The following is a 12,456-nucleotide window of genomic DNA, read 5'->3' as shown; positions in this document are numbered from 1 at the left end:
TTTGTGGAGGTGACAAAGATGGTGCCTTTTCTAATTGTAGAGCTGTTTCTGCTTCTAAATGTAGTGGTGGTAAATTTGAGGTGCAAGTGAAGTTCGAAGATCCCAACACTTCCAACGTCCATGTAAGCTTTGGTCCTATACACTAGCACAAACCGTTAGACTATACAACAAAACTTTGGAGATGACAGAAATGACCACAAGCAGTCCGACGATCAAGTCAATTGGGTGGAATATATAGTTGGGTGTGATGAGCTTAGGACAAAGTTTTATTAAGCTAAAAAAGGTTCAAAAATGGGGATAATATAGAGAGTAAGATAAGAGAGTAAAGTATGGTTTTAGAGCATAAACTTGCGTTACCTTTCAATGGAGCTATACTTGAGCAATTATAGTTAAAGGTGATGAATGTGAGCCATTGAATGAATATACGCATGGCTTCATCTATGCGACAGGACAATCTTGTCACAACTTTCAATCAATCATTCTAAGTCCATGCTACTTTGAGTATTGTGGTGGTGTTGCAGGTATAGGCCTAACATATAAGACTAGACTTACTTGTTTGATTGAGTAGAGCCACCCATATAATGGGTTGTCAAATCACCCACTTGTACCAAGATCTTGTGTGAAGATCCTCTCTTGAGATGCCTTTATCGATTTTACCTCATTTAAAGTGACTCAATTATGGCCAATGGGTTCAGCCATAATTACCCTATCAATACAATGTTGTGAAATGTGGCTGTATTTTTCTACTACGTAGTTTTGATTGGAGCCTCATTGACGAGGTGTAACAATAGTTCCTCAAGTCCATGTATGAATATTAGAGCATAGAGGTATATTTCTATCCCCTATCGGACCCTACGATAATTTATATAGTGTTGAACCTATTCCACTTCTCTTGAATGCAACAAAAAGTCATCCAAACTCATACAATTATGGGCCCTTAATTGTGGAAAACAATGATTGCATATAAATCATTCAAACAATCAAAACGTGTTTTGATGTCAAATTATAAAACTAGAAATTTAAAGATCTCATCACATGGTACATCAATCTCCTAGTACATGTAAATCTAGCCTAATATGGAAATACATCATATATTGAAGAGGCAGTTTCACCGGGTTACGAATTCTTGATAAATCTTCTTGATCTTCGTGCAACCCTTCATTAATTCTGCTCAAAATCCTCTCCAGGATGTGGTTTCTTGCCTCCCAATGCGTTCTCCTCATTTTTAGACATCCCTAGGGCTTTAAAAGACTCCCAAGTTTTGTTTCCATAAGAGTTTTAATCAGAAAAGGAAACCAGAGAATTTTCGCCGAGATTGGCTTGGGCTGTCGCTTAGGCAAAACCCGGGCTATCGCCTAGGCTAATATTTTCTTCTCGGTAATAAGAAAAATATATGGGACAATCGCCCAATTTTTATAACTGTGCTGTCGTCCAAGCAAAATTTCTTCCATATGTTGCATTTTAGCCCCCTCGAAGTCGATTTTTGATTCTTTCAAGCCTTTTCTCTTGCATTTTAACCCCTTGACTTTCAATTACATCCAATTGAACCCGCAACATCTTTAATCTTCATTTTATGGTTCGAATCAACTATTGAAATGTTGCAACTTAGTCCTCATACTTTGGATTTCTTCCTTTTTTGATCATTTTTCGTTTCTTTTCTCTTGAGTTCCGCCACATTTATCAATACAGTCCTATAAAATATAATTACATAGAATTAAGCCATAATTCAAACGCTTTGATCAACAATTAGTCATGTTTTGTGGCTAAATGAGTGTGTAAAAAAACACTTATCAAATCCCCCAAACTTGAACTATTGTTTGTCCTCAAAGAAAATAATGACTTAACTCTACACAAAACATGGCTTAATAACTTGCCGTGTCTTAGGATTATACACGAGAAACGTTTCAATAGTGCCAGAATAAAATCCACATTTACTTGTCAAATGCAAGACTTAACATGTGTGTGTAAACTCATGTCAACATATCAAGATCATGAATGGTTTATTCTTGACTCATAGTGGTCAAATATATGCTTTCATCGCTCGAGAGATACACACCTTCCAAACTTATTCTTTTCACTCAATAATTTCGAGGTGTTCTAAGGTTAGAATTTTAAGTACTATAGGCCTTACACTCTCTTAGTTTGGATAGATCTCACTATTACAAGTTTACACGTCAACAAGTAGAGGCTCTCCTAATTTGATTGCTTCAACTCTTAAGATTAAACTAAGCTACTTGCCTCACATCGAATGTATAGTTCTATCAATCAAATGTCAAAGGGCTTTTATTCATGTTATTGTCTCTCTTTCTCTCTCTTTTTTCCTCGTCATCTTCTCATTTGCTTTCTATATAACCCTTGGAACAAGCTTTAGGTCGATGACTTCTAAACCAATTGGTTTTAGGAGACTAGGTTTTAAACCCTTGCAGGCTTATTTACTCGAGTTATAAAAGCTCGATCAGATGATCTTTTATCAACTTCTCGCATTATTGCTTTCTATATGACTCCTTTAGCGAGTTTTAAGCCGATGACTCTCATACCAGTTGACTTTAGGGTACCAGATTTTAAACCCTTGCCGGCTTAATTGCTCAAGTCATAAAGGCTTGGAAAGAAGTGTCATGTTCACACAAGCTAAATTTTTTATTTTTCTAGACATTTGGCTTCAAAAACCAACCCCAACTTAAGGCTTTCACCTAATCTTCACCTCACTGATCTAGGCAATCCACACAACAAAATTCATGCACGGAGCCCCCCACTTATCTCAATGTACTCCTATAATTGCTCAACCATCTCCAAACCGTTTTAGGGTAATTTATGAGTTAATTCAGTACAGGGTTACTTTTTCTACCTTGTGTCAAAAGAAAATCCCAATCACTAACTCAACATACAGTCATGAGTGACGTGGATAAAGAGTGTCAAGTATTACATCAACAAGTATTAGTTAATATATTCAGCACCATATCCATAGTTTATAAATCATACTAGTCCAATAATCACATCATAGCCGGTAAGGTTATCAAGTCCACACAAGCACACAAATTTATAAAAGAAATAGACAAACCATGTGAATTTTCCAACTTTTTTCCCTTTTTTTATCACTCGACAATCACACAGAAAATAAAAATTAAACACAACTACTAATGAATATAAATAATGCGATGAAAAATGGAAACCAAATTTATGCCATCCCCAAACAAAATATTACATTATCCCCAATATAAGAGCAAAAATCCGTAGAACTAAAGAGTAAAAGATCAGATACTTCCCGAGGGTGGATGTTGATGAGTAGAGGTGTCGGGTTGGTCTGCCTGGCAGGATGAACTTGTGGTTCTAAGAGATTCGACGGTTCTTGCTATGTGGTGTACATTTCGATCAATTGTCTCCAGTTGACTCCCAAACGCATCATCTGCTTATTCACTTGACTATAGGCAAAAGTGATTGTTCTTTGATCATAGCGTGTCCTGTCATCACTTAGCTGGAACCCTCGTACTTGTACACTTACACTTTGCAACTCCCTCCGCATATCCAGTTATGTTCGTTGCATTACCTCCAAAGCATTTGTCATGGTGCCAACAAATCTACCCAGCTCCACTTGAGTTACTTGTATCTGAGACAACTGTCTACTAAGGAGGACTATATCAGCATCTGAGACTTGCTGGGATGATGAGGTCTCGATTCGAGAAGATGTACTCTCTATGCTCTTCTCAATCTAGCCTCTGAATTTTTCAATTGTTCTTCTACTAATTGGTGCATCTGGAGCTACACTCTCTTCTCTTGTAACCAGTGGTACCCCGGCTACTAGACCAGTCCCACTGATTAAGCAAGAAAACATAATTTTGCACTGAGTATCTATGGACGAGGCCAACTCTTGTATAAAGGCATATATATGGGCTCCCAGGTCAAACTTACACACTCTTGCCATATAATAAAGTAAGCTTGCCCTTTCTTCATTGAATCTTTTCCTCTGGGATGTAGGGTAAATGTTTGTGTAGAAGATGATGTGCAAAAGTCTGAGCACTGGGGTTAGCTCGTTATGCAGGAATCGAGATGAATTAAGTGGCCAATCAACTTCTCTACCATATAGAAAATGTGCTACTAGCGCCATGTCTTGCTTCTCAAGTAATGGCTCTACATGGGTGTGATTCAACCCATAATACCTGTCAATTGTTGCTAGGCTGAACCTGATCCATTTTTCTTTCAAAGCGTTTGAGTTATGACTTAATTCTGCGTAATTTTGTTTTGTAGAGCTATATTGATGGTTATGATGGGATTCAAAAGAAAATATGTGAAAAAAGGGACAAAAAAGAATCAAGAATTGAATTCGAGGATGATGTGAAAAAGAGACCAAAAAGAACCAAGAATTGAATTTGGGGACCAAAGTATAACATTTGGAAGTTTTTATAACTGGACGACTGCTTAGTTATTTAGAGTGGGTGACTGCCCAACATCAAGGATCATTTATTGAGGTGAAAACTTTAGCCTGGGCGACTGCCCAGGCCATCGCGGTAAAAAAATTCTAGTTTCCTATTCCGAATGAAATTCTTATGTAAACAAATCATGTTAAGTATTTTAAAACTCTAGGGCCGTCCCAAAAGGGGGAAAGAAGGCATTTGGAGAAAAAATAACACATCTTGGATATGATTTTGCACCACAATAATGAAGAGAAACACGAAGATCGACGGGAATACATGTCAATTCTTACACCGATGTTGTTTCTTAAAGTTTTTCTATATTTTGTTAGTTTCTTCATGCTAGACTAGATTTTTATGTACTAAAAGATCGATGGACCTCGTAATGTGAATCTTTGATTTCTTGTTTTACAAAATTGACATCAAAACACGTATGGATTTGTTTGAATGATTTATATACAATTAATTTCTTCCATGATTATGTGTACGTAATTGTGTAGTGTGGTGACTTATTTCATGCATTCGAGAGAAGAGGAATAAGTTCAACAAGATATAAATCATCATAAAGTCCAATAGGGAATAGAGATATACCTCTATACCTTGTATGAATATTTAAGAGCTCACAAAACTACATACATTCTTGTATATTTGCACCCGTTATAGAGATATAGGCTGGTGGTAAATGAGAGTAGATTCAACATTATTCAAGAGAGATTGTTGGATAGATTTAGGAGCATTGATTTTTAAAAAATTCAACTTGTTGTCAAATTGTGGAACTAGGGTTAAAAGTGAGCATTGCTTGAGGATTCGTAATCCTAGTGCACTTTACATTCATTAATCACATTAATCTTGCATTTAAAACATAACTTTGCATTTTAGTTCATTAAATTCACATACAATTACATATTTAATCTAGGTTAGGACTAATCAAGTCACATCTATCCTGTTGAATAATTTGGTTTCGGTTAAGGCTGAGATAGATAAAGTTAAGCTACTCAATATCTGTGGAACGACATTCGGACTCAATTTTCCACTTTATTACTTGTTGCGAACCGCACACTTGTGGATAAAAATCGAAAGAAAAATTTCGTGAACACTTGAATTCCAAACAAGAGGATTGGGTGCAAACTAACACTCAGAGAAAAAGAACTATCAACAACATTCAGTTCAATATATAAAGATGCCACTTTGAAAGAATTGCAAGGGGGTAAATCATGCCCATTGGATACTATAATGGAAGCATGGATTTGTTTAGAGTTTTAAGGTTCTTTCAAGAATTAGATTGTTTAATAGAGAAGAACACAGAGAGCAAGCCATAGCAAAGAAGTGACGAGATTTTCAAGATTTAGGAGATAAGTCCAAAATGGAAAACTTATTTGTCCGCTGATTTCTTGAAGATCGCAGAAAGATATCATAGAAGTAAATATGGAATGATGCCTTTAATAGGTAAGGTATGGTCAAATACAAAAACAAAGCGAATCCGACATCGAACAATTAGGAAGAATTAAACCGCTATAAATACCAGTACTTTTGAGTCAATTGCTGAGCGGAGGGATGGGTAGAATGTAGAATTTTCTTAAGAGTGTGTTTGATTGTCTATATTTTCCACGGCAAATGTATTTTTTTATTCAAATTCCTACTTTTGTACTGTTTGATTGTCATTATTTTTCCATGAAAAATATTTTCCCACTTTTGGTCACGTGATCTTTAGGAAGAGTAGGATTTTATTTTCCACGGAATTTACTCTCTCTTATTTATCCACTATCTCTCATTAACACGCCAATAAAAAATGGACAAATATAATGTTTTCTAGATTGAAAATTAAATTAATCAAACACATTTAATTGACAATCTACATACAATAAGAGTTCTACCCGTCAATTTTTGCTCATGAGTTTTCTTTTGCAGGTTTAATGAGGGCTATATGGCATATTGTTATTGTCTCTTTCGAGATGCTATTCTCTGTAGAGGTCAAAGGGATATGATGTGTTCTGCTTTTGCACAGAAGCAACTGTAAGGCCCCATTTGTGAGTGATTTTTCAACCCAAAAAATTGATTTTTTGACCGTTATTTCACTATTCTAACTGTATTCTCTCACAGGTAGCCCCACTTTTTTCCTAACGGTTAAAAAAAATTAATTCTCAAAATTACTACCAAATAGGCTCTAAATGTAAAACCATGGAAGCACAGATGCCATGAAAAGCACGAACTTCATTGAAAAACTGAAACTGGGATGCCCGTTAGAATACGTGAAAGAGGCTTCAAATTATCTTAATTTTCAAATGCCCAAATACTGTATAGCTAACATTTCAGTTTGGAGTTTGTTTCCGTTGTATTGTTCCTGATAGCTAACTTCATTGTTTAGTTATGATGGATATCAAGTAAGATTAATGATAAATAAAAATTTGAGAATCAGGTTTTCATCGAGTTCAGGAATACACGAAATCCCCTTTCTGGTGCTTTTAATTCATTTGAATATGGTTTAATCAGAAATCCCGGGCCACATTAGCCTAATCAATTATGCAGGTGGATTACAACTGCAGAATGAGAATGATTTTCCATTATTCTAGAAAATTTGGTGTGAGAATCAGAACACAAGATTTTAGCACAATTGCAGTATGAAACTAAATTGGCCGAGGTTATCTGCACATAAATAAAATGATGCATTATAGAACAAATTTGTACAAACACGACGATCCCCCAACTAAACATATACACCAAAACTACATCTATCAACTACGAACTTTGTAACCATTACTTTCAAAGGAAGTCATGCAGTTTTCAGAAGAACAGTCAGAATCCAAGCCCTGCTGTTTCCATCCTGGAAGTACATTCTGTTCTTTGCCTATTTTTCGATTTCCCTACATCAGATACAAGATCTAGAAGTCTGATTTCACAAGCTTCATTCGAGGATTTATGTCAATGATGTCAAAGGGATTCCTTTGTTCTACATGGATATAGTCTCTTGTCTTGAGAACCTGCAATTTTTTCATGCAAAACAAAAATAAAATTAAAAAAACTTATTAAGTCCACTTTTTAGCTTAGCCAAACATGCTCTTGGTCACAATCCTAGCAGGTGGTTATCTATTTGGTAAATAAGAGAGCACTGGCATACCAATGCTTCAAAAAACATCCTTGATGCTTCCTTGCGCGTTTTACCAATTAACAGGCTGTCCATGGAAAGAGACTTTCTTCCAGAATCTGCCTCCTTAACAAATAAGGTTTGAAGATAGTTGGAAACAGCCCTAAAAAGATAAATAACATCAGGAATTCATAAACTTAGCCGAGTAAAAGGAAGTCAAGCCAAATATAAGTAAACAGCAATAGGATAGCAGAAGAAACCTTTATAAGCAGCGTAAGATAAGCAGCAAATGCATTCCGTCACAGAGACAATAGTAAACAGAGCAGTTTGCAAGGAAGGAGAAAATCAATGCACTTTCGAAAGAAAAGCTAAGTAGCAGAACATATACCTCGTACGTGAAGACCATCCACTGTTCACCATAAACTGAGTTTCTTCAGGATCAGGCATATAGTCATCAGCTATTTCAGTTTCTTCCTCATCAGCATTTAGAAACTCTGCAAATCCAAACAGCATAATGAATCAAGTCTAGATAGTCTGCACAAACCAGATAGTTAATAAAACAAATTCCAGAACCTCAAATCAAAGTGCTCTTAGAAGTAGGTAACGTTAAATTGATAGCCCAAAAGCTTCCCAAAACAACTCTTAGAGATATTCACAATACCAATTAAACCCATAAATGATTCACGAACCCCAACTGAAATGGAGAAGCCTCAGAAACATGTGCAAACCTTCTAAATTTAAATCAATGAAGGACCTTCTAATAACAAATGCTTCCCTCTTTATATCAGGCTAAATTCTCATAAGTCTTAAAATTTTTCTTTTTTATGTCTAGAGAGTTCAAGATTCAAAACAAAAGATAGAAGCAAACCTGTATCATTTCCAGTGGCTGAATACAAGTCCTGCATTAAAGAGTAAAAAAGTTCTTAATGAAACTTTCCATAGTTGAAAAGAGAGGAAGAGAGTTGAGAAACAAAAAAGAAAAGATAAATTTGAACTTTTACTGAACTGTAGAAGAGTTAAGACATCTGCACCACAAAATTATCATCAGAGTAGAGGGCCTCTCAACTTCAACACAACAAGGTGAATGATAACATATTCCGAATAGGTGAAGTAAAGATCAACTTCCATTGTCGTGTGGGTAAAGTCATATTATGTCTTTAGGATTCATAAGTTATTGTACTCATTTTGATTTCTGCTGTACGTAATTAATGAAAATATTTGAATAAATTATCAACACTTCACTGAAAGAAGGTACAGTTCCTAGAATTTTGAGTATTTTGTATTCAAAATATTAATTTTAAGACATAAAATCAATTTAGTTTGCTAAAGTTCGGTCTCAAATATGAGAGATAATTGACTTGAGAATATGGACTACTATAATTTAATCGATTTCTTTACAGTTGTCTACAACCCATTTTTCCATGTGAAGTCCTAGAATTTGCCTAGTGAAGACCCTTAGATATGTAAATGCTATCCCACCAGACAAGGAAAAACTAGGCATTGGTAAAATGGAAGTATATGCATAGCTAGAATGAAAGATGTCAAATCAGATAGGAACAAGAAAAACTTACTTTACAAGCATGCAAGTCAAAACTGGAGATTTCTGCATCTAGTGTATTTGGTTGATAAGCTTCATGCATATTTGGTTTTTGATCTACATCTATGAAACCATCTTCAACAAGCAAACCACCTTGCGGTTGATATGAAGGGTCTACAATTTGATCGCCTGAAATACCATTATATATTTCAATCTGAACATTATACTCCAAATCTACGTAATCGGCATATGGTAGCAGTTCACCTGCTACACCATCTCGGGCGACCTCCAACAGATCATTGTTCTTTCCAAGAAGTTCAGTTCCATAATCTGCAACAATACCATCATCCTTCTCTGTCACTTCATCTGTGCCAATTATTTTTCCATCCCTAGAATCCATCAATGAAGTGTCCAACTCAACAGAGGGTGCCCCTATCTTCTGATCAGTTAAAACGTCCAATGTATTTCCATTCAGTGAATAATTTGTCTCGTCGGTCTCATTTATAGGAGCAGTCTGAACCATACCAGCTGAGACATCAACCATATCACATGAAGCAGGGTTTACGGCATCAGCACTTCTACCACTTATTTCTACTTCAGCTTCATTCTGCAAAAATTTTTGCTGTAAAACACCAGGCTCCAAACTGGCATATTCAGGCTTCATCTGCTCTTGATTGATATTAAATTTTATACTTGTCTCATTGACATCCTCCAGCTTATTTTGGCTCAGCAGAGAGTTCTCATCGGGTTCAGCTTCCCCATTATCTCTGATTACCAAACGCTCACTGCATGGGCCCAGTCCACTTTCTTCTGGGAAATTCAGCTCACTGGTCCTCTTATCGTTTTCTATGTCCTTGCCGATACCATTTTCAGGAACCAACTCTGGTTCAGGTGCATTTTGAAGAGGAGTAACACTTTCTTCATGTTGAGAAGCTAACTTGGGCTCAGTACCACATCCAGGTAAAACATCTTTATCGTCATTTTGGGAAGTTAACCTTGGTTCAGATGCAGTTTCAATACACACATTTACATCATTTTGGCAGACTCTTACTCCATTCAGATCATATACTTTACAGTGCCAAGAAGCCAATTCCATTGATGTACCTAGAAAAAGGAAAAGAACCAATGAAGGCCATTGCCCGGAATAATGTCATGTTCCAATAAAAGGTACAGCGATATCAAGTGGGAAATATTGATTTGCCGTGAAATGGATATACATGTCCATTGCACAGATCATCAATAAAGTAACTAGATAAATGAAGACACGAGATAACTAATGGACAACCCTAACCACAAAGATATTAGAACTCAATTTATGTACTTCATGAAACGATACGATAGTTTGTGTCCAGGATGTCAAATATACCGAATGATACTCAATAAGACTGATGCCCCCTCAATGTGAGATGTTCTCTCATTATATAGAACCAAAATGTCTTGGATATACCATAGTGCGATTTTCCACCATCTAGTGAGTTGTGACCAAAAACATATAGATGAATGAAATAGGACTAGTATAAAGCCAAAAATGCCATCACCAAGTTCTTAACAATAAATACGGAACTCATAAGATGTCAATTTAATCAAACAAAATATATCTTTCAATGAGAATATAATGGGGAATAGCTGGCAATAAGCCAAACATTAAACATGGATCCAACAGAATTAATACATAAAAGTCAGATTTTTAAATTTACAGAGGAAGACATGAGCACCGGCAAGTATATTGGCTTAAAAACTCACCAGTAAATATTGGTTCAAGAAAAATTTCTTCCTCCAACTGTTGTTTCTGAATCATTGAAATTTCAGTACTTGTGCAAGGAGCTTTCTTTCGTACACGGCGTATGTCTTCGGTTTTTGTCAATTGTTGGCGTATCACACTTTCAAGGAACAAACAAAAAAGTTAGCAATTTATAAGAATGAAATGAATGGGGTAACATAAAAGTTCACCACTCTAAAACACTGGATATTCATAAAGCATGATTAGGTGTTAATTGACCGAGTCAAGATGCATTTGACAGCTACTTGTGTCAAGATAAAACTAGATAGGCAAATCAGCATAGATATTCGTGTGGGCCAATCATAAAAAACATGTAAAAGGGAACTCTAAACTCGTCTATGGGAGCATAAAGAAAAATAATAGAATTGCTAATAGTATAAGCTGACCAGTCTCTCTTATAGAGAAATATGCAAGATGTATTCAGCAATAGAAAGCAGTGATGGTTCTCTATATCAACAGAGTTGAAAATTGATGACAAAAGGAGTAACATACTTGCCGTGCAAAACCATTAAATTATCCATAAGAATTTTTCTTTTGGGAGCAGCTGTCCGCGGAGTGAAGTGAGCCCGTTTCAAAGATTTTAGCTCAGGAAGAGGAGGTGTCGGCTTCATTTTCAGAACTGAAGATTTTCCAACTGAGACAAGCAGAATTTCAAGGAAATCACAAAGCATTCAATACAGAGCTAGGCAGAAGATAATAATCAACTTTCAGCTTCTGCATCAACTAAAAGAATGAAAGGGCATATACCTAAAATGGATGACAGCAAATCATCATCATCAGGAACAGATTCAGCAGTTCTTTTCGCACGAACTATCCTTGAAGATTCAACTGTTTCAGCCAGTGTACTTTCAGTTAAACTACGCTTTTTGCCAGAATTTTTTTTTCTCCCACCACCTTCGTCGAGCTCCATTAAGCCCCTTGGAGTACCCTCTAGTAGCATTTCTTCACTTACATCAGCCTGGGCAACTGGTACTGAAAGCAGTTTTTCCGGGGCAGGAAAGTGAGCTTCTGCAGAATTACTATAATTTTCCACCTGCACATCCTCTGAATTTATATTATCCACTTGATCATCAGGTTTGCTAAATGCTGCATTATCGTCTACACAAGTGGCAATATTTTGCACTTGGTTCTCGTTTGGAATTTTTATGGAATCATCAGTTCCATGCAGTGCTTCACCTGATAAAGTAAGGCCCATTAATACCAAACCGAGGACTATTACATAAATCAAAATGATATTCATCTTATAAAAATTTAGTTATCAACAACGGGTCCAACTTTGGTGAGTGTTTACCTTCAAGTCCCTAATACCTACAGAAGCATATTTTCATCCATGCTTTTCCGTCCAGATTTAGTTCCTTAAAGCTATTCATTTCAATTTGTATATCAAATTTGTCCTTCTACAAAATAACCATTTTCAAGTTCTTCAGAATTTAATAGTTCTACTAATCTCAATCTCAGACAACTAAGACATCAATCTTGAACACCAAAAATCATTTTCACAACGTTCAAATGTAATTTACTCTCTGTCTTTGATAATGTATCATTTTTTACGTTGCAAAATATCTTTAATTGTTGCTTGTTACTACAATTAAATTAATAAACATAATTGAAGGTAAGGATATATTTTAGTGAGCGTAATTTAGATCTTGTT

At 35.9% G+C, this 12,456-nt stretch overlaps 1 protein-coding gene across 6 annotated transcripts in view; it reads right to left on the bottom strand.

Moving 5' to 3' along the window:
• Positions 1-7,050: 7,050 nt before the first annotated feature.
• LOC111396160 (sister chromatid cohesion 1 protein 4-like) overlaps positions 7,051-12,456 on the bottom strand; it is a 19,092-nt gene continuing 13,686 nt past the window's right edge. For 5 of the 6 annotated variants that reach the window (XM_023022484.1, XM_023022486.1, XM_023022489.1 and 2 more), the window contains 8 exons: positions 11,553-11,981; positions 11,298-11,439; positions 10,769-10,905; positions 9,060-10,129; positions 8,357-8,387; positions 7,877-7,982; positions 7,522-7,651; positions 7,051-7,384 (listed from right to left, as the gene is read on the bottom strand). In XM_023022484.1, coding sequence (XP_022878252.1) covers positions 7,286-7,384; positions 7,522-7,651; positions 7,877-7,982; positions 8,357-8,387; positions 9,060-10,129; positions 10,769-10,905; positions 11,298-11,439; positions 11,553-11,981 — 2,144 coding nt within the window. In that variant the 3' untranslated portion in view covers positions 7,051-7,285. The remainder of the gene's footprint in view (positions 7,385-7,521; positions 7,652-7,876; positions 7,983-8,356; positions 8,388-9,059; positions 10,130-10,768; positions 10,906-11,297; positions 11,440-11,552; positions 11,982-12,456) is intronic. The other variant, XM_023022485.1, reaches the window with a different exon arrangement.

Source organism: Olea europaea, chromosome 6 (assembly GCF_002742605.1).
Source record: "Olea europaea var. sylvestris chromosome 6, O_europaea_v1, whole genome shotgun sequence".
Classification (NCBI taxonomy): domain Eukaryota; kingdom Viridiplantae; phylum Streptophyta; class Magnoliopsida; order Lamiales; family Oleaceae; genus Olea; species Olea europaea.
The sequence above is the reverse complement of the archived record's forward strand: the minus strand, read 5'-3'. Positions and strand labels throughout refer to the sequence as shown.